General features: G+C 50.0%; 1 protein-coding gene across 1 annotated transcript in view; it reads left to right on the top strand.

The window, feature by feature from the left end:
• LOC144784229 (carboxylesterase 5A-like) overlaps positions 1 to 17,287 on the top strand; it is a 193,522-nt gene extending 176,235 nt beyond the window's left edge. The window contains exons 12-13 of the mRNA XM_078662878.1: positions 10,219 to 10,291; positions 17,053 to 17,287. Of these exons, the coding sequence (XP_078519004.1) occupies positions 10,219 to 10,291; positions 17,053 to 17,242 (263 nt within the window). The 3' untranslated portion in view covers positions 17,243 to 17,287. The remainder of the gene's footprint in view (positions 1 to 10,218; positions 10,292 to 17,052) is intronic.
• Positions 17,288 to 22,932: the final 5,645 nt, after the last annotated feature.

Here is a 22,932-nt window from a genome sequence, read left to right as displayed (position 1 = left end):
CCCACAGTAAACTTAAAAAGGCTTCATTCATGGCGTCGGAAACCCGGAACATAATTACAGTAACATTTGCCGGTTCCCAACTGTAAAAGCACATTATCCCTCCGCTAGGCACATTCCGCTCTGGTTGTAAACAGAAGAGAGAGAGAGACAGGAACAGGTGCAAGGAAGACAGACAACAGTAGAGGAAAGAATGTGGGGGTAATATCGGAAGCATGATCACAGGATCAAAGGAGTCAAGCTTAGCATATGCAAGGCTGAATCAATAGCCCGCCATGGCACGATTACCCTCGAGCGGAGCCATCTGCCTTTGCAGTGTCATCCTCCAGTGTCATAAAAGACGCACCAAAGGGATATGCTTCATCCGCAAAGCTTGGGAATCCCAGGGTCATGAAGCGAACATTTTCACTTCGCTGGCTACGTGAGGGCAAGAAACAAAATGGATGCCGTATCTAAAATGGAACCCAAGGGTTCAAATAAAGAAAACACGAAAACAAGACGAACCCTTCCAAGTAGTGTAGTGAAAATGCGTACACTCACTAAACTCGTCATTTACGGTTCGTAGATACCAAACTCGTCCATATTCGTACTTGCCCAAAACATCGTATCGGTCCTTACGGAACCTCAGACGCTCCTTTTGCCCTCATGTAGGCAAGCACTAGTCGAAATCAGAATCAATTTCGATATTCATCTGATCATTTAGGTGTTGCTGAAACATCATCCTATCCATCAATGTCTCTTTGGTAACAGATGGCCTTCTTATACACGCTTTAGCGCAAAGGCCACATAAGGCAGGACCACACTGTACACAAAGACAACACGTGAACAGAAACGCCACAACAACCCCCATAATCATCAGAATCTTCCAACCCCAAGTTGACATTAGGCCCCAAAACCATCCTAGAAGCGTCCAATCTCCCTCGTCCACGTGTATGGACTCCGAGATTTTATGCAACTTCGAAATGGCTTGATAAACAGTTGGAGCATTATCAGGTATGAAAATGCAGCAGCTCGAATGGATTAACCTGCACACACCACCTCTATCTGCAAGTATAACATCTAGAACTATACGGTTCTGAAGCGTCATAAGTCTATCCGCTTGCAGCTCTGCCGTCAAGTTACCAAGGGCGCTTGCAGTGACATTAGCAGTCGATTCCACCACACGACTCAACTGTCTCAAGTTCCTACTGTTAACCATAGGGCCCCAAAACGGTAGGAAACCCTTAAAGAAGTCTCCTGCCTCTTGACTCGCAGTGTCCTCTTTGCCAACGACGCCTCTCACAACTCTAGTCTTGTGATAGTCTGAGGCAACTGTAAAAGTAGGCGGTAAAAGATTCGCGATATAACATGTGCCCGAAAAGTCACGGGGCAACCATGTATAAGCACGATCATAACACACAAAATAAGTACCCTTGGCAGTCAAAAAGACGGGGGAAGAGAGCATTGGTAAGACATACGTCTCAGTACAAGCACTCTTCCCAAGCTGAGCTCTCGGATTTCGACCCAAACCTTGCAGACAGAAATTACCAAGATGGGGTACAATCCAGATCGGAGACGAGCTCTTAAGCTGTCTATCGCTCACTAACATACCATACTCAACCTCACTCAGATCCTTGTAAGCTCGTACCTCTTCTTCTGGAATGAGAACAGTTAAGAATAACATGAATACCTGTAACAAAAAACATTTTGTTCGAAACATCTTGTGCAATTTGGATCTTTGCGCCGCCATTTTCTCTATTTCTAACAGCTCAGAAGACTCCATCCTCTAAAGACCGTCCGTGACGTTCTTGACGCACTTCGTTCTGAGTAGCGATTATCAATTCCCAGGAGTTCCCAGAAATTGACAAAGGGTAATCGACCTAGTGTCAGATACCTGCTAAACAGAGGGAGGTACCCGCACGGCCCTCCGGTCAACCCAGATGATAGGTTTTACTCAAATGTTCATTTAATTAAGTCTCTTAGCTGCAAGGAAAAAGGTACATAATAAAAATGTCCACAATGTTCATAGCGACTGTAAAAAAAAAGGGGTAATGTAGAATAAAAAAGGAAAAAAAATTGATTTTATTAGTCTTTTTTATGTGAGCGAAGAAAATATCGACGGCTTCCAGGTCTAGTCTGCTCTTCGAACAACGGTCCAGATGGCAACACAGTGTTCGATTGTTCAGGTAACAGTTCAGGACTTGAATTCTCCAATGTTGCAGACAATGGTGCTGTCACAGGTGTATCAACAGGAATGTCCGATTGAATTAGATCATTCTCTACAGGCTGAGCGTCGCTAAACGGTAGATAGCAAAGGGGGGACTCGGTTTCACATGAGCCAACTCCCCTATTTATCCATGTATCAGCTGGCAAAGGAAGCGGAACCTTTTTGGTGTGGGTGGCGTGCACCCAGTGTTTTCTGCCGTCCAGCCGAACCACAGTCCTCGTTGCCAACAGCACTTGGTAGGGTCCTACGAATCTCGGCTCAAGGTTACGCTTTCGTCCAAAATTTCGGGTGACCACCCAGTCACCCGGTTGCAGCCGATGACCAGGACCCTCTGTTTGTGCCGGTAGTGCCTCGTAAACCTGTTGATGAATCAAACTCAATTTAGCAGTCAGATCATAAAGATAATCGATCAACATTGGATATTCAAGTCTGTTAAACTCTTTAGGCCTCGGAACTCCCCAAACGTTTGCAGGACGGCCGAACACAATCTCATATGGGCTAAGCCCTACTCGAGAGTGCACAGTCGCCCTGGTCGATAAAAGGGCTAGAGGCAAAGCATCAGGCCATGCTAAACCAGTCGTTGCCTGGATCTTGGCAAGTTTCAATTTCAGGGTGCCATTGTATCCTTCCACCAAACCCGCAGACTGAGGATGATTAGCACTATGAAATTTTTGCCTTATGCCAAGGCCACTACACACACTCTTCATCACACTACCCACAAATTCACTTCTGTTATCTGACCATACAATCCGTGGCATTCCGTACCTGGGGAAATATTCTTTGAGCAGAATTTTTGCTGTGGACAGGGCAGTATTATCTTTAAGGGGGTAAGCCTCAATCCATCTGGAGAACGCACAAACTACAACCAGGACATACTTCAGATTATTACATCTCTCCATGTGGATAAAGTCTAACTGAATAATTTCAAAGGGACATGTGGGAGGAGCGAAATGGCCAGGTGGAGTGGGGGTGCCCTTGCCAGGATTATACATCAAACATACCATGCAATTCTTAACCACTCTCTCCGCACACTTCGTAATTCCATCATTCTTCCACACAGGAGACAACAACTTACATATGCCTTTCGTGCTAATGTGTGATGTACCGTGTGCCATAGTAACAACAGCAAGCACATACGCATCTGGTAACATCCATCTCTTCTTTTCTGACAAATCAATCCAACATCCATTCTCGTCTAACTTCCCCGTATTTTCTTTCCACTGCGTCTTTTCCATATTAGTAGCCTCATTCTGTATCTCCTTCACACTCTCTATTGTGTCCTCACACATACTAGTTTCCACCGGCCATCTTACTGCACTCGCAACATACATTCGATTTGTCAGATTTCGGGCCGTCTCCTTAGCAATCTCATCCACAAACGCATTACCACGACCAACATCATCCGTCACTTTCCGAAGTGCACTGCATTTAATTATTGCCACCTCTTTGGGCAATGTAAGTGCATCCAAAAGGTCATTTACAAGCTGTCCATGCTGAATCTTCGCACCATGCGATGTGAAAGACCCTCGTTCTCTCCACAGTCGTCCAAAACTATGCGCTACGCCAAAGGCATACTGACTATCGGTAAACACATTCACCCGCTTTCCTCTAGACAACACACATGCTCTCGTCAATGCGATCAACTCAGCCGCCTGGGCCGAATTCTGACTCAATCTCGCAGTTTCAACAACCGTACTCAACGTCACTACAGCATACGCAGTCGTCACATCACCATTCGGCAACTTAAAACACGAACCATCAACATACAGAGTACCATCGGGATCTACCAATGGAATATTTTTCAGGTCAACACGACCCTTCGTCTCTTCTTCAGTTCTTAAGTAACAATCATGTGGTGCTACATCACCTAATTCCGTGCTGATCGGCAACAGCGTTGCTGGGTTCAACACATTACAACGTTTTATCCGTATATGACTTGCCAAGAGCGTCAATTCATACCCAGACAACCTCGCGCTCGTCAGGTGTTGAGTTTTGGTTCGATTCAAAAGAGTGTCTACTGCATGAGGGACCATCACTGTAAGCATATTATCCATGACCAAACCTGCGGACTGTCGAATGGACACCGCAGCTGCCGCTGTTGCTTTTAAACAACTCGGTAATGCTCTAGCCACTGGATCCAAGGTCGAGGAAAAATATGCACATGGCCGTTGTTTGTCGCCAAACTGTTGCGTCAAAACACTCAACGCACAACCATCCCTCTCGTGAACATAAAGTGTGAACAGTTTACTGTAGTCGGGAGTACCTAAAACAGGAGCTGAACATAACGCATCACGTAATTCCGAAAAACTTTTCTGACACTCTTCAGTCCAAGGCAAAGGAGTAGGAACATCCTTGCACGTGAGAGCTAACAATGGCTTCGCCAACAATGAAAAATTTGGAATCCATTGTCTGCAGTATGACGTAATACCTAGAAAGGCACGTACATCTCTCTGGGTTTTTGGCACAGTCATTCGAGTAATTGCTGCTATTCTTTCTGGGGTCAACCTTCTCCCTTCTTTTGACAATAAGTGACCCAAGTAAGTTACTTCTTGGCAACAATATTGCAGCTTAGAAGGTGACACCTTGTGATGTAGGTCACATAAGTGTTGCAATAATGACACTGTAGTAGTTCTACAAATAACCTCGGTATCAGCAGCCACCAATAAGTCGTCAACGTACTGAATCAAAGCCGCACCCGTCGGTAACTCAAACGCATCAAGTTGACTCTTAAGGGCTTGACTGTAGATTGAAGGACTCTCACAGTAGCCCTGTGGTGCGCGTTTAAATCTAAAACTGCGACCACCCAATGAGAATCCGAATATGTCTCTGCTTTCTTCAGCGATCGGAATACTAAAGAAAGCATTCTTTAGATCGATCACCGTAAACCAGGAGGCAGAAGCTGGAATGAGGGTCAACAAAGCCGTGATTGTGGGAACCACAGGAAACTGTGGGACCACAATTTTATTCACCTCTCGCAAATCAATCACGAAACGATACACAGGAGGTTTAGATGGATCAGTTCGTTTCAAAATCGGTAACACAGGACTATTACACACATTACCCCTAGTTTCTTCAATGACATCTTTCTCGATTAGGTCATAAATGATCGCTAATAGCGCACGCTCACCATCAAGAGAGATACGATACTGAGGTATACGTGGTAAGCGCACATTTGTTTTCAACTGGACCACATAAGGTGGAATGTTTAACAGTCCCACATCATTGGGACCCGTGGCCCACAAAGACACAGGAAGAGAACTCAATTCCGGTGGGAACTTATCGATCGCCAAGTACATAGGAGAGATTACTCTCTGACCTAGTGTAAGCTCCACTCCCGCAGGAGAGCAGTACAAAGTCGCATATAACCGTTTTAACAAATCCAAACCCAAAAGATTCTCACCACAACCAGTGGATAAAATCAATGGGGCCTCTAGCTCACGTGGACCAATCGTAAGGGACAAAGGGCTAGAGACAGGATTGCTAACAGGGGCGCCAGAGAATCCAATGGAAACATTCGTTAAGCCAGACAAAGGTGCGCCAGGGAGTATAGAATGTATGATGGAACTTTTTGCTGCACCAGTGTCCAACAGAAAAGGCTCAACTACGCCAGATGTAGCAACTGCGACGTAAGGCCCCTTCTGATCAACCGGAACTGACACTACTCCCTCTCTTTGTCGGTGGCTGTCCTAGTAACGGTCATCTGCAACAAGCTCATGTTCAACGTAATAGTCGTCCACATGATATTGTGCAGATCTATCGGACCTCGTGTTTCGCTGGTCAAAACAATTATTCACGTCCGATGAAGCAGGAGTGCGCTCATTTTGATTTTGAGAGGCGCCCCGACCTCTACCTCGAGATGTCTGCTGGGGAACACCACGACCACCTCGTGCCAAAACATGGTTATAGCGGTCACGTAAAGCAGGACAATTATATTTAATATGGCCTTCTCCCCTACAATATGCACATTGATTATACCCAAGCATAGATCTAAAGTCAGAGGAGTCAGAGCGTGACTGTATCCTAGAAGACTGTGCCTGCGGTCGATATTGATGTTGCGAATCATTCTGATTCGAACGCGGAGGATACGCTTGTTGCAACAAAACCTTAGTTTTAAGCTTTTTCGTTTTCTTATCTGAACGATCACTTTCTTCTTTTTCCCTATTTTCATAGTACTGAGCCGTCGCTAGAATTTGAGCAGTGGTTGAAACAGCCCATGCACTTTCTGAACTTTTCAATTTGTTGCATAGCTCAGGCAACAAATTTAACACGAACTTATCAACAAATAACCGCTGACCTCCCTCAGTACTCATGTCCTGACCACTATGATCGATAAATGCTTCCTCAAATCTAGTAAAGAAATCCGAGACACTCTCGTCCTTCTTTTGCTTACAAGCCGATAGTTTGTCCCAACTCACCCTCATTGCTGGCATAAGTGTTTTCATGAGCGTGATTATTCTTTGGGGCAGATCCGTAATTAACTGCTCAGGCTTAGCCCCACCAACTTGTCGTCCATCAGCCGCAATTATTGTAGCCCAGTCGCCGCCTAATTCAATTAAATGATTCTCTTGGCGAATTTTCGCCCAAATTGGTTGTGGCACGACATTACCAAACAGCATGTCGATATCAGCAAGGTTCATAATAGAAGCATCCACCAATTGGGACAACTCCTTATAATAACCTGCCGGATTCTTGCGCGGATCAGGTAAAGATTGCTTCACCTGCAAAACTTCTGATCGTTTCCATGGGAGGTGTATCCAAACTCTTTGGAAGTATGGCGGAACCGCAGGATTAGCTTGCGGATCACCTGGCATCCAAACTGGCGGAACCTCTCTCATGGGATACTGACCAGCGCTTGCTTTCGGAGTATCGGAATCATCATCAAACGACACTCGAGAAGGCACTGTGGACCTAAAAGCCAATAATCGCTCTAATGCGCGTCGCACATCTCCATCTACTATCATACCATTCGAGAATTGACTCTGAAGTTCAGCCATATCACACGGTACATCATCTAAATCATCATTATCCCACTCTTCTCTCAAGGAATTACATATTTCTTCAAATACAAATCTCTGTGTTGGCTCATTAAATTGAGAAAATGTATCGAAAACTATGCGCGGGGTATATTTAGCAGGGTGTCTAACCCATTTACGCGCCATATTTTCCAACTTCGCTCTCTCTCTCCCACAAGGGATTAGACTTCGTCTTTGAGAAACGTCAGAGATATCGGATGGAAATAACGATCCAGAAAGTGGAGAATAGAGGTTAGCAACAGAGTTAGGAATACGATTACGAACGGAAGGAGAAGAAGAAAGAAGAACAGGAGCAACAACATTAGAAGTAATCGTAGAAACAGTTGGAGTAGCAGCAGGAACAATAGACTGAGAAGATACAGGCAAAGAAACAGGAGGAAGAGGAGCAGGTAGAGGAACAATAACAGGACCAACAACAGGCTGACCACCAGCCGCTAAAGCAACAGGAGGAACTACAGGAGGAACTACAGGAGCAGTAGCACCCTGTGCATAAGGAGGTGGTGATTTCAACAGATACGCTAACAAAGGATCCTCTTTTAAATCATCATCCTTTTTATCAGAATTTGAAGATAAAACCGGATAACATTTATCCCCCCACATGTGATGCAGTCTAGTTGAAACTTCCCTATCTTTTTCTGCGTTATCTTGACGGTGGTGTTCTGCATCTCGCATTATCGTAACGATACTACTGTCCTTCTTATTTTTCTTAAGCTGTTTGATTTCTTTCTGTCTGGCTTCTTTGCGCCATAACCGAAAGGAATCGAACATAGCTGGCCTAACTTTCTTTTTAAATAATTTCGCTTCAAGATTATCTAAAATCTCTGTTTCATAACTTCCATGTGGTGGCCAACTGAGCACACCATCATTCTTTGTATAACGAATCCAGTATTCGTTATATATAATAGGGCCCACACCATGTCGACTATAGAGCTCATATATCGGAGTTCCAACTGGGGGTATCGGACACGAGTCCTCCAACCGGGAATCCATTGTGTTACATCTGAAGAAACTAAGGAAACTACTATGGCCAGGCATCGTGCACACTAACCTAGTATCAAACTTCAAGGGTTATCGAAGTACAAAATCTTCGTGAAATACAAAACCCTCGGTTTTTGGCAATTGCAACTGTCAAATAACAACTTAGAACCAACAACTTAGGACCACAAATGCAATGGAACCATGCATACAACTTAGCACCAACCACAACTTAGGACACTGGGAGCGACCCACCGACTACTTAACTGAGAGCACAATGGCGTCACCAGGAAGGCCCGTCTATCGTCTCGCCATACAAAGGACTACGCCAGGCGCCAAAACAGGTCGACAGTCAGAGCATCGGTCCGTCGCAGCCGTCAGGAGGCGGGAATCTTCGCAGGAAAAATCTTCAGACCACTTATTTCGACAACTGGATCGATGAAGCGGGGTGCACCTTCCCTCGGAGATTTCACACGAAGTTCCTCACGATCGTCAGGCTTTGGACCGGTACCCCTGATGTCGCCCAACGTTGGGCGCCAACTGAAGGACTGGGCTACTTAAGGCCCAGCGGTGCCAGGGGACAACACCTAAAACCTTCGTGGGATACCTGTTCTGGCGTACAATTTGACAGAGACACTGGAGACTTCCTTCGGCGTCAAAGATCAGAGTTTTATTACTGCAGGGATACAGAAGTCACTCGAAGTACAACAACGTGTAGGTTCTGAGAGTCTGCTTCAAATTGCATATGTGGATTGCTCCTTTTATACAAGTTTTCGTCATAGAATAACATTACGAACAAAAGGTTACAACTCGGTTCCCACAGTAAACTTAAAAAGGCTTCATTCATGGCGTCGGAAACCCGGAACATAATTACAGTAACATTTGCCGGTTCCCAACTGTAAAAGCACATTATCCCTCCGCTAGGCACATTCCGCTCTGGTTGTAAACAGAAGAGAGGGAGAGACAGGAACAGGTGCAAGGAAGACAGACAACAGTAGAGGAAAAAATGTGGGGGTAATATCGGAAGCATGATCACAGGATCAAAGGAGTCAAGCTTAGCATATGCAAGGCTGAATCAATAGCCCGCCGTGGCACGATTACCCTCGAGCGGAGCCATCTGCCTTTGCAGTGTCATCCTCCAGTGTCATAAAAGACGCACCAAAGGGATATGCTTCATCCGCAAAGCTTGGGAATCCCAGGGTCATGAAGCGAACATTTTCACTTCGCTGGCTACGTGAGGGCAAGAAACAAAATGGATGCCGTATCTAAAATGGAACCCAAGGGTTTAAATAAAGAAAACACGAAAACAAGACGAACCCTTCCAAGTAGTGTAGTGAAAATGCGTACACTCACTAAACTCGTCATTTACGGTTCGTAGATACCAAACTCGTCCATATTCGTACTTGCCCAAAACATCGTATCGGTCCTTACGGAACCTCAAGAGGCATGTGCTGAGATGTATGCACAGAGGTATGTGCTGAGAGGTATGCACAGAGGCATGTGCTGAGAGGTACGCATGTGCTGAGAGGTATGCACAGAGGTATGTGCTGAGAGGTATTCACAGAGGTATGTGCTGAGAGGTATGCACAGAGGCATGTGCTGACAGGTACGCATGTGCTGAGAGGTATGCACAGAGGTATGTGCTGAGAGGTATTCACAGAGGTATGTGCTGAGAGGTATGCACAGAGGTATGTTGCTGAGAGGTATGCATGTGCTGAGAGATTTGCAGAGAGGTATGAGAGGTATGCACAGAGGTATGAGAGGTATGCACAGAGGTATGTCCTGAGAGGTATGCACAGAGGTATGTCCTGAGAGGTATGCACAGAGGTATGTGCAGGATGTCAAGCGAACAGTGGTAGAAGATTGACATCGTTATTGGTCAGGACACTGAGCCATTCCATCTGTAGGACATTATTGCTCGAGCTACTGATTGTCACCCTGTCCCAAAGGTACTGCTGTAGTTTGTCAACCCAGTAACACTTTACATTCTTTTACCTCTCCCTTCAGGTGGTTTTACAGAGAAGGAGAAAGCTCTTAGCAAGACCATGATGAAGCAGTGGGCAAACTTCGCCCGCAGCGGGTAAGGCTTAAACACAGCATGCGTGGACCAGCCTTGACTGAACCCTTGCTCTGGGCTCTTTGGGGGTCGATACACCTCAGTGAAAGCAGGCACCTCTCTTTACTTCTAGGAGCTCTTTGGGGGTTGTTCCTTAGGGGTTGTTACAGCTCAGTGAGAGCAGGAACCGACCTTTCCTTCCAGGGGCTCTTTTTGGGATTTTTCCTTGGGGGTTGATACACCTCAGTGACAGCAGGCACCTCTCTTTCCTTCCAGGAGCTCTTTGGGGGTTGTTCCACCTCAGTGACAGCAGGCACCTCTCATTCCTTCCAGGAACTCTTTGGTGGTTGTTCTTTTTGGGTTGTTTCACCTCAGTGACAGCAGGCACCTCTCTCTCATCCCAGGAGCTCTTTGGGGGTTGTTACATCTCAGTGACAACAGGTGCTTCTCTTTCCGTCCAGGAGCTCTTTGGGTGTTGGTACTCCTCAGTGACATCAAGCACCTCTCTTCCAGAAGCTCTTTGGGGGTTGTTTCACCTCAGTGACAGCAGGCACCTCTCTTTCTTTCCAGGAGCTCTCTGGGCGTTGTTCCACGTCAGTGACAGCAGGCACCTCTCTTTCCTTCCAGGAGCTCTTTGGGGGTTGTTCTTTGGGGGTTGTTTCACCTCTGTTACAGCAAGCACCTCTCTTTCCTTCCAGTTGCTCTTTGGGGGTTGTTACACCTCAGTGACAGCAGGTGCTTCTCTTCCCTTCCAGGAGCTCATTGTGGGGTTTTCTTTGGGGGTTGTTTCACCTCCGTGACAGCAGGCACCTCTCTTCCCTTCCAGGAGCTCATTGTGGGGTTTTCTTTGAGGGTTGTTTCACCTCTGTAACAGCAGGCACCTCTTATTCCTTCCAGGAGCTCTTTGGGGGTTGTTACACCTCAGTGACAGCAGGTGCTTCTCTTCCCTTCCAGGAGCTCATTGTGGAGTTTTCTTTGGGGGTTGTTTCACCTCCGTGACAGCAGGCACCTCTCTTCCCTTCCAGGAGCTCATTGTGGGGTTTTCTTTGAGGGTTGTTTCACCTCTGTAACAGCAGGCACCTCTTATTCCTTCCAGGAGCTCTTTGGGGGTTGTTCTTTGAGGGTTGTTTCACCTCAGTGACAGCAGGGACCTCTCTTTCCTTCCAGGAGCTGTTTGGGGGTTGTTATTTGGGGATTGTTTCACCTCAGTGACAGCAGGCACCTCTCTTTCCTTCTGGGGGCTCTTTGGGGTTGTTTCACCCCAGTGACAAAAGACAACTCTCTTTCCTTCCAGGAGCTCTTTGGGGGTTGTCTCACCTCAGTGACATCAGGCACCTCTCTTCCCTTCCAGGAGCTCTTTGGGGGTTGTTCTTTGGTGGCTGTTTCATCTCAGTGACAGCAGGCACCTCTCTTTCCTTCCAGGAGCTCTTTGGGGGTTGTTTTACCTCAGTGACAGCAGGCACCTCTCTTTCCTTCCAGGAGCTCTTTGGGGGTTGTTTCACCTCAGTGACGGCAGGCACCTCTCTTAACTTCCAGGAGCACTTTGGAGATTGTTCTTTGGGGGTTGTTTTACCTCAGTGACAGCAGGCACCTCTCTTTCCTTCCTGGAGCTCTTTGGTGGTTGTTCTTTGGGGGTTGTTTCACCTCAGTGACAGCAGGCACCTCTCTCTCATCCCAGGAGCTTTTTGGGGGTTGTTACACCTCAGTGACAGCAGGTGCTTCTCTTTCCTTCCATGAGCTCTGTGAGGGTTGTTTCACCTCAGTTACAGCAGGCACTCCTCTTTCCTTCCAGGTGATCTTAGGGGGTCTTCACACCTCAGTGACAGCAGGCACCTCTCTTTCCTTCCTGGAGCTCTTTGGTGGTTGTTCTTTGGGGGTTGTTTCACCTCAGTGACAGCAGGCACCTCTCTATCCTTCCAGGAGCTCATTGTGGGGTTTTCTTTGAGGGTTGTTTCACCTCAGTGACAGCAGGCACCTCTCTTTCCTTCCAGGAGCTCATTGGGGGTTGTTCTTTGGGGGTTGTTTCACCTCTGTAACAGCAGGCACCTCTTATTCCTTCCAGAAGCTCTTTGGGGGTTATTCTTTGAGGGTTGTTTCACCTCAGTGACAGCAGGGACCTCTCTTTCCTTCCAGGAGCTGTTTGGGGGTTGTTATTTGGGGGTTGTTTCACCTCAGTGACAGCAGGCACCTCCCCTTCCTTCTAGGAGCTCTTTGGAGGTTGTTCTTTGGGGGTTATTTCACCTCAGTAACAGCAGGCACCTCTCTTTCTTTCCAGGAGCTCTCTGGGCGTTGTTCCACGTCAGTGACAGCAGGCACCTCTCTTTCCTTCCAGGAGCTCTTTGGGGGTTTTTCTTTGGGGGTTGTTTCACATCAGTGACAGCAGGCACCTCTCTCTCATCCCAGGAGATCTTTGGGGGTTGTTACACCTCAGTGACAGCAGGTGCTTCTCTTTCCTTCCAGGAGCTCTGTGAGGGTTGTTTCACCTCAGTTACAGCAGGCACTCCTCTTTCCTTCCAGGTGATCTTAGGGGGTCTTCACACCTCAGTGACAGCAGGCACCTCTCTTTCCTTCCTGGAGCTCTTTGGTGGTTGTTCTTTGGGGGTTGTTTCACCTCAGTGACAACAGGCACCTCTCTTCCCTTCCAGGAGCTCATTGGGGGTTGTTCTTTGGGGGTTGTTTCACCTCTGTAACAGCAGGCACCTCTTATTCCTTCCAGGAGCTCTTTGGGGGTTGTTCTTTGAGGGTTGTTTCACCTCAGTGACAGCAGGGACCTCTCTTTCCTTCCAGGAGCTGTTTGGGGGTTGTTATTTGGGGGTTGTTTCACCACAGTAACAGCAGGCACCTCTCTTTCCTTCTGGGGGCTCTTTGGGGTTGTTTCACCCCAGTGACAAAAGACAACTCTCTTTCCTTCCAGGAGCTCTTTGGGGGTTGTCTCACCTCAGTGACAGCAGGCACCTCTCTTCCCTTCCAGGAGCTCTTTGGGGGTTGTTCTTTGGGGGTTGTTTCACCTCAGTTACAGCAGGCACCTCTCTTTCCTTCCAGGAGCTCATTGTGGGGTTTTCTTTGAGGGTTGTTTCACCTCAGTGACAGCAGGCACCTCTCTTTCCTTCCAGGAGCTCATTGGGGGTTGTTCTTTGGGGGTTGTTTCACCTCTGTAACAGCAGGCACCTCTTATTCCTTCCAGGAGCTCTTTGGGGGTTGTTCTTTGAGGGTTGTTTCACCTCAGTGATAGCAGGGACCTCTCTTTCCTTCCAGGAGCTGTTTGGGGGTTGTTATTTGGGGGTTGTTTCACCTCAGTGACAGCAGGCACCTCTCTTTCCTTCCAGGAGCTCTTTGGGGGTTGTCTCACCTCAGTGACAGCAGGCACCTCTCTTCCCTTCCAGGAGCTCTTTGGGGGTTGTTCTTTGGGGGCTGTTTCATCTCAGTGACAGCAGGCACCTCTCTTCCCTTCCAGGAGCTCTTTGGGGGTTGTTCTTTGGGGGCTGTTTCATCTCAGTGACGGCACGCACCTCTCTTTCCTTCCAGGAGCGCTTTGGGGTTTGTTTCACCTCAGTGACAGCGGGCGCCTCTCTTAACTTCCAGGAGCACTTTGGAGATTGTTCTTTGGGGGTTGTTTCACCTCAGTGACAGCAGGCACCTCTCTTTCCTTCCTGGAGCTCTTTGGTGGTTGTTCTTTGGGGGTTGTTTCACCTCAGTGACAGCAGGCACCTCTCTTTCCTTCCAGGAGCTCATTGGGGGTAGTTCTTTGGGGGTTGTTTCACCTCTGTAACAGCAGGCACCTCTTATTCCTTCCAGGAGCTCTTTGGGGGTTGTTCTTTGAGGGTTGTTTCACCTCAGTGACAGCAGGCACCTCTCTTTCCTTCCGGGGAGCTCTTTGGGGGTTGTTACACCTCAGTGACAGCAGGCACCTCTCTTTCCTTCCAGGAGCTCTTTGGGGGTTGTTTCACCTCAGTGACAGCAACAACCTCTCTTTCCTTCCAGGAGCTCTTTGTGGGTTGTTTCACCTCAGTGACAGCAGGCACCTGTCTTTCCTTCCAAGAGCTCTTTGGAGGTTGTTCTTTGGGGGTTATTTCACCTCAGTAACAGCAGGCACCTCTCTTTCTTTCCAGGAGCTCTCTGGGCGTTCGTTGTTCCACCTCAGTGACAGCAGGCACCTCTCTTTCCTTCTGGGGGCTCTTTGGGGTTGTTTCACCCCAGTGACAAAAGACAACTCTCTTTTCTTTCAGGAGCTCTTTGGGGGTGTTCTTTGTTGGTTGGTTCACCTCAGTGACAGCAGGCCCCTTTTTATCTTTCCAGGAGCCAGTTGGGGGTTGTTTCACCTCTGTAACAGCAGGCACCTCTTATTCCTTCCAGGAGCTCTTTGGGGGTTGTTCTTTGAGGGTTGTTTCACCTCAGTGACAGCAGGCACCTCTCTTTCCTTCTAGGAGCTCTTTGGAGGTTGTTCTTTGGGGGTTATTTCACCTCAGTAACAGCAGGCACCTCTCTCTCATCCCAGGAGCTCTTTGGGGGTTGTTACACCTCAGTGACAGCAGGTGCTTCTCTTTCCTTCCAGGAGCTCTGTGAGGGTTGTTTCACCTCAGTTACAGCAGGCACTCCTCTTTCCTTCCAGGTGATCTTAGGGGGCCTTCACACCTCAGTGACAGCAGGCACCTCTCTTTCCTTCCTGGAGCTCTTTGGTGGTTGTTCTTTGGGGGTTGTTTCACCTCAGTGACAACAGGCACCTCTCTTCCCTTCCAGGAGCTCATTGGGGGTTGTTCTTTGGGGGTTGTTTCACCTCTGTAACAGCAGGCACCTCTTATTCCTTCCAGGAGATCTTTGGGGGTTGTTCTCTGAGGGTTGTTTCACCTCAGTGACAGCAGGGACCTCTCTTTCCTTCCAGGAGCTGTTTGGGGGTTGTTATTTGGGGGTTGTTTCACCTCAGTGACAGCAGGCACCTCTCTTTCCTTCTGGGGGCTCTTTGGGGTTGTTTCACCCCAGTGACAAAAGACAACTCTCTTTCCTTCCAGGAGCTCTTTGGGGGTTGTCTCACCTCAGTGACTGCAGGCACCTCTCTTCCCTTCCAGGAGCTCTTTGGAGGTTGTCTCACCTCAGTGACAGCAGGTGCTTCTCTTTCCTTCCAGGAGCTCTGTGAGGGTTGTTTCACCTCAGTTACAGCAGGCACTCCTCTTTCCTTCCAGGTGATCTTAGGGGGTCTTCACACCTCAGTGACAGCAGGCACCTCTCTTCCTTTCCAGGAGCTCTTTGGGGGTTGTTCTTTGGGGGTTGTTTCACCTCAGTGACAGCAGGCACCTCTCTTTCCTTCCAGGAGCTCATTGTGGGGTTTTCTTTGAGGGTTGTTTCACCTCAGTGACAGCAGGCACATCTCTTTCCTTCCAGGAGCTCATTGTGGGTTGTTCTTTGGGGGTTGTTTCACCTCTGTAACAGCAGGCACCTCTTATTCCTTCCAGGAGCTCTTTGGGGGTTGTTCTTTGAGGGTTGTTTCACCTCAGTGATAGCAGGGACCTCTCTTTCCTTCCAGGAGCTGTTTGGGGGTTGTTATTTGGGGGTTGTTTCACCTCAGTGACAGCAGGCACCTCTCTTCCCTTCCAGGAGCTCATTGGGGGTTGTTCTTTGGGGGTTGTTTCACCTCTGTAACAGCAGGCACCTCTTATTCCTTCCAGGAGCTCTTTGGGGGTTGTTCTTTGAGGGTTGTTTCACCTCAGTGATAGCAGGGACCTCTCTTTCCTTCCAGGAGCTGTTTGGGGGTTGTTATTTGGGGGTTGTTTCACCTCAGTGACAGCAGGCACCTCTCTTCCCTTCCAGGAGCTCTTTGGGGGTTGTTCTTTGGGGGCTGTTTCATCTCAGTGACAGCAGGCTCCTCTCTTCCCTTCCAGGAGCTCTTTGGGGGTTGTTCTTTGGGGGCTGTTTCATCTCAGTGACGGCACGCACCTCTCTTTCCTTCCAGGAGCGCTTTGGGGTTTGTTTCACCTCAGTGACAGCGGGCGCCTCTCTTAACTTCCAGGAGCACTTTGGAGATTGTTCTTTGGGGGTTGTTTCACCTCAGTGACAGCTGGCACCTCTCTTTCCTTCCTGGAGCTCTTTGGTGGTTGTTCTTTGGGGGTTGTTTCACCTCAGTGACAGCAGGCACCTCTCTTTCCTTCCAGGAGCTCATTGGGGGTTGTTCTTTGGGGCTTGTTTCACCTCTGTAACAGCAGGCACCTCTTATTCCTTCCAGGAGCTCTTTGGGGGTTGTTCTTTGAGGGTTGTTTCACCTCAGTGACAGCAGGCACCTCTCTTTCCTTCCAGGAGCTCTTTGGGGGTTGTTTCACCTCAGTGACAGCAAAAACCTCTCTTTCCTTCCAGGAGCTCTTTGTGGGTTGTTTCACCTCAGTGACAGCAGGCACCTCTCTTTCTTTCCAGGAGCTCTCTGGGCGTTCGTTGTTCCACCTCAGTGACAGCAGGCACCTCTCTTTCCTTCTGGGGGCTCTTTGGGGTTGTTTCACCCCAGTGACAAAAGACAACTCTCTTTTCTTCCAGGAGCTCTTTGGGGGTTGTTCTTTGTTGGTTGGTTCACCTCAGTGACAGCAGGCACCTTTTTATCTTTCCAGGAGCCAGTTGGGGGTTGTTTCACCTCAGTGACAGCAGGCACCTCTCTTTCCTTCTTTGAGCTCTTTGGGGGTTGTTCTTGGGGGGTTGTTTCCCCTCAGTGACCGCAGGCACCTCTCTTTCCTTCTTTGAGCTCTTTGGGGGTTGGTCTTTGGGGTTGTTTCCCCTCAGTGACAGCAGGCACCTTTCTTTCCTTCCAGGAGCCCCAATGGCGACGGTCTGCCCGAGTGGCCGCTCTATGATGGTGAAGAGAAATACCTGGCCCTGGACCTTGAGCCCGAGGTGGGCGCGAAGCTGAAGGCCAACAGGGTGGACTTCTGGACACAGACCCTCCCGAAAATAATAGAGGAAGCTCAAAAACATCAAAAAGAACCTAATGCCAAAATGTGATAAAATAAAATTGCAAATCTAACATTAAAAGCAGTTTCAAACTAAGCGAAGGCTTTTGTCTGAGGATTCTGTTTTAATTCACTTACAGGATGAGTAGTTACCCAACAGCTTAAGGATTTGTGGGCCCGGGGTAATATATATTTGGAGCTCCAGTTCAAAAACCTAGTACATTTATTAACCTTGTTCAGCTCATTCAAGCCCTTATGATGGCTTACAGTATTGAATTGTATGTTGAACCTTCAGAAATGGGTGTACGCAGCCAACTAGCGCCCAACAAAGGGCCCGATTCACAAAGGTAAACTGAGACGAAAGTCTAACTTCACGATTTTTTTTTGGTTTTACAAAGGGCATTTATGTGTAGTAAAGTGAGACTTTTCTCTCCGATAAACTTAATTTTTGGCCTCACGTTCAACTGAGAGCAACACTGAGACAGAATTCTAACTTTACTACTCGTAAATGCCCTTTGTGAATACCAAAAGTCGTAATGTTAGACTTTCATCTCAGTTTTGGTCTCAGTTCCTTAAAATGATCTTTTCTTCCAAATGGTTTTCCATGATTTTGTTTCCTCCAGTGAGGTTTCTCAGTTTTTCGTTTCTTCCATTAATCCACACAGGTCAGTCGAGGGAAGAGGTGGAGTGAGGCGAGGGAGTCAGAGGGGCTTGAAGGATGATAGGTATACATGTGTGAACGTAGAGTGATAGAAAGATAGACGTGTTCGAGTGAGGTATACTGGGTGTATTGAGAGAGGTGAAGGAGTCAGGGGGGCACCATTTCCTCATTAAAACTGTTTGAAACGACTGTCCAGTGGCCGACTCGTTCATCCCCTCATGCAGTGCTTTTCACGTTGAGGTGGTCCCAGCTAGCTGATTGATTTATTATTAAAAAAGGTTACACAGTCTGATTGCATTTTGATATTCATTTTATCTCTCTCTCTCTATTTGAATTATTGTGATTTGATATTTGCTGGATTGCGTGTTTTGATCAATGACACGTGTTACCTACTTGAAGTGCTACTCCTGGCTCTGTTCCTGCTTCTCAGAGTGTATCTTGCTATTTCAAGTAACACATTCATTGTCAGCTCCAGCTTGGTGAAAAAAGCACTCTCCAACACACTCCATGGGCAATGCATACGTGCCCGGCCCCTGGGCTCTCCATGCCGACAACGGGGCTCTCCGTACTGACCACCCAGTCTCTCCGTACTGACCCACCAGGCTCTCTGTACTGACCCCCCAGGCTCTCCATACCGAACAACAGGTTCTGTCTACTGACCCTCAGGTTCTCCGTACCGACTCCCAGGCTCTCTGTACTGACTCCCAGGCTCTCCGTACCGACTCCCAGGCTCTCCGTACTGACTCCCAGGCTCTCTGTACTGACTCCCAGGCTCTCCGTACTGACTCCCAGGCTCTCTGTACTGACTCCCAGGCTCTCCATACTGACTCCCAGGCTCTCCGTACCGACTCCCAGGCTCTCCATACTGACTCCCAGGCTCTCCGTACTGACTCCCAGGCTCTCTGTACTGACTCCCAGGCTCTCTGTACCGACTCCCAGGCTCTCCGTACTGGCTCTCCGTACTGACTCCCAGGCTCTCCATACTGACTCCCAGGCTCTCCGTACTGACTCCCAGGCTCTCTGTAGTGACTCCCAGGCTCTCCGTACTGACTTCCAAGCTCTCTGTACTGACTCCCAGGCTCTCCATACTGACTCCCAGGCTCTCTGTACCGACTCCCAGGCTCTCCGTACTGACTCCCAGGCTCTCCGTACTGACTCCCAGGCTCTCCATACTGACTCCCAAGCTCTCCGTGCCGACTCCCAGGCTCTCCGTGCCGACTCCCAGGCTCTCAGTACTGAACCCTGAGCTCTCCGTACTGACTCCCAGGCTCTCCGTACTGACCACCCAGTCTCTCCTTACTGACCCACCAGGCTCTCTGTACCGACTCCAAGGCTCTCTGTACTGACTCCCAGGCTCTCCGTACCGACTCCCAGGCTCTCCGTACTGACTCCCAGGCTCTCCATACTGACTCCCAGGCTCTCCGTACTGACTCCCAGGCTCTCTGTACTGACTCCCAGGCTCTCTCTTGTGACTCCCAGGCTCTCCGTACTGATTCCCAGGCTCTCCGTACTGACTCCCAGGCTCTCCATACTGACTCCCAGGCTCTCTGTACCGACTCCCAGGCTCTCCGTACTGACTCCCAGGCTCTCCATACTGACTCCCAGGCTCTCTGTACTGACTCCCAGGCTCTCCGTACTGACTCCCAGGCTCTCCGTACTGACCCCCAGGCTCTCTCTTGTGACTCCCAGGCTCTCTGTACCGACTCCCAGGCTCTCTGTACTGACTCCCAGGCTCTCCGTACCGACTGCCAGGCTCTCCGTACTGACTCCCAGGCTCTCCATACTGACTCCCAGGCTCTCCATACTGACCCCCAGGCTCTCTCTTGTGACTCCCAGGCTCTCTGTACTGACCCCCAGGCTCTCTCTTGTGACTCCCAGGCTCTCTGTACTGACTCCCAGGCTCTCCGTACTGACTCCCAGGCTCTCCGTACCGACTCCCAGGCTCTCCGTACTGACTCCCAGGCTCTCTCTTGTGACTCCCAGGCTCTCCGTACTGACTCCCAGGCTCTCCGTACTGACTCCCAGGCTCTCTCTTGTGACTCCCAGGCACTCTGTACTGATTCCCAGGCTCTCCTTACCGACTCCCAGGCTCTCCATACTGACTCCCAGGCTCTCCGTACTGACTCCCAGGCTCTCTGTACTGACTCCCAGGCTCTCCGTACCGACTCCCAGGCTCTCCTTACCGACTCCCAGGCTCTCCATACTGACTCCCAGGCTCTCCGTACTGACTCCCAGGCTCTCTGTACTGACTCCCAGGCTCTCCGTACCGACTCCCAGGCTCTCCGTACTGACTCCCAGGCTCTCCAAACTGACTCCCAGGCTCTCCGTACTGACTCCCAGGCTCTCTGTACTGACTCCCAGGCTCTCCGTACTGACTTCCAAGCTCTCTGTACTGACTCCCAGGCTCTCCATACTGACTCCCAGGCTCTCTGTACCGACTCCCAGGCTCTCCGTACTGACTCCCAGGCTCTCCATACTGACTCCCAGGCTCTCCGTGCCGACTCCCAGGCTCTCTGTACTGACTCCCAGGCTCTCTGTACTGACTCCCAGGCTCTCTGTACTGACTCCCAGCCTTTCCGTACTGACTCCCAGGCTCTCCGTACTGACTCCCAGGCTCTCCGTACCGACTCCCAAGCTCTCTGTACTGACTCCCAGGCTCTCCATACTGACTCCCAGGCTCTCCGTACCGACTCCCAGGCTCTCCATACTGACTCCCAGGCTCTCCGTACTGACTCCCAGGCTCTCTGTACTGACTCCCAGGCTCTCTGTACCGACTCCCAGGCTCTCCGTACTGGCTCTCCGTACTGACTCCCAGGCTCTCTCAACTGACTCCCAGGCTCGCAGTACTGAACCCTGGACTCTACGTACTGACTCCCAGGCTCTCCGTACTGACCACCCAGTCTCTCCTTACTGACCCACCAGGCTCTCTGTACCGACTCCCAGGCTCTCTGTACTGACTCCCAGGCTCTCCGTACCGACTCCCAGGCTCTCCGTACTGACTCCCAGGCTTCCATACTGACTCCCAGGCTCTCCGTACTGATTCCCAGGCTCTCCGTACTGATTCCCAGGCTCTCCGTACTGACTCCCAGGCTCTCTGTACTGACTCCCAGGCTCTCCGTCCTGACTCCCAGGTTCTCCGTACTGACCCCCAGGCTCTCTCTTGTGACTCCCAGGCTCTCTGTACTGACCCCCAGGCTCTCTCTTGTGACTCCCAGGCTCTCTGTACTGACTCCCAGGCTCTCCGTACTGACTCCCAGGCTCTCCGTACCGACTTCCAAGCTCTCTGTACTGACTCCCAGGCTCTCCGTACCGACTCCCAGGCTCTCCGTACTGACTCCCAGGCTCTCTCTTGTGACTCCCAGGCTCTCCGTACTGATTCCCAGGCTCTCCGTACTGACTCCCAGGCTCTCCGTACTGATTCCCAGGCTCTCCGTACTGACTCACAGGCTCTCTGTACTGACTCCCAGGCTCTCCATAATGACTCTCACAGGCTCTCTGTACTGACTCCCAGGCTCTCCGTACCGACTCCCAAGTGCTCTGTACTGACTCCCAGGCTCTCTGTACTGACTCCCAGGCTCTCCGTACCGACTCCCAAGTGCTCTGTACTGACTCCCAGGCTCTCCATACTGACTCCCAGGCTCTCTCAACTGACTCCCAGGCTCTCAGTACTGAACCCTGGGCTCTCCGTACTGACTCCCAGGCCCTCCGTACTGACACCTAGGCTCTCTCTAGTGACTCCCAGGCTCTCCGTACTGATTCCCAGGCTCTCTCTAGTGACTCCCAGGCTCTCCGTACTGACTCCCAGGCTCTCCGTACTGATTCCCAGGCTCTCCGTACTGATTCCCAGGCTCTCCGTACTGACTCCCAGGCTCTCCGTTCTGACTCCCAGGCTCTCCGTACCGACTCCCAGGCTCTCCGTACTGACTTCCAAGCTCTCTGTACTGACTCCCAGGCTCTCCATATAGACTCCCAGGCTCTCTGTACCGACTCCCAGGCTCTCCGTACTGACTCCCAGGCTCTCCATACTGACTCCCAGGCTCTCCGTGCCGACTCCCAGGCTCTCTGTACTGACTCCTAGGCTCTCTGTACTGACTCCCAGGCTCTCTGTACTGACTCCCAGCCTCTCCGTACTGACTCCCAGGTTCTCCGTACTGACTCCCAGGCTCTCCGTACCGACTCCCAAGCTCTCTGTACTGACTCCCAGGCTCTCCATACTGACTCCCAGGCTCTCTCAACTGACTCCCAGGCTCGCAGTACTGAACCCTGGGCTCTCCGTACTGACTCCCAGGCTCTCCGTACTGACCACCCAGTCTCTCCTTACTGACCCACCAGGCTCTCTGTACCGACTCCCAGGCTCTCTGTACTGACTCCCAGGCTCTCCGTACCGACTCCCAGGCTCTCTGTACTGACTCCCAGGCTCTCCGTACTGACTCCCAGGCTCTCCGTACTGACTCCCAGGCTCTCCGTACTGACTCCCAGGCTCTCTGTCCTGACTCCCAGGCTCTCGGTACTGACTCCCAGGTTCTCCGTACTGACCCACAGGCTCTCTCTTGTGACTCCCAGTCTCTCTGTACTGACCCCCAGGCTCTCTCTTGTGACTCCCAGGCTCTCTGTACTGACTCCCAGGCTCTCCGTACTGACTCCCAGGCTCTCCGTACCGACTTCCAAGCTCTCCATACTGACTCCCAGGCTCTCTCTTGTGACTCCCAGGCTCTCCGTACTGACTTCCAGGCTCTCCGTACTGACTCCCAGGCTCTCTCTTGTGACTCCCAGGCTCTCCGTACTGATTCCCAGGCTCTCCGTACTGACTGCCAGGCTCTCCGTACTGATTTCCAGGCTCTCCGTACTGACTCACAGGCTCTCTGTACTGTCTCCCAGGCTCTCCATACTGACTCACAGGCTTTCTGTACTGACTCCCAGGCTCTCCGTACCGACTCCCAAGCGCTCTGTACTGACTCCCAGGCTCTCCATACTGACTCCCAGGCTCTCTCAACTGACTCCCAGGCTCTCAGTACTGAACCCTGGGCTCTCCGTACTGACTCCCAGGCTCTCCGTACTGACACCTAGACTCTCTCTAGTGA

This window comes from Lissotriton helveticus, chromosome 10 (genome assembly GCF_964261635.1).
Source record: "Lissotriton helveticus chromosome 10, aLisHel1.1, whole genome shotgun sequence".
Classification (NCBI taxonomy): Eukaryota; Metazoa; Chordata; class Amphibia; order Caudata; family Salamandridae; genus Lissotriton; species Lissotriton helveticus.
The sequence above is the reverse complement of the archived record's forward strand: the minus strand, read 5'-3'. Positions and strand labels throughout refer to the sequence as shown.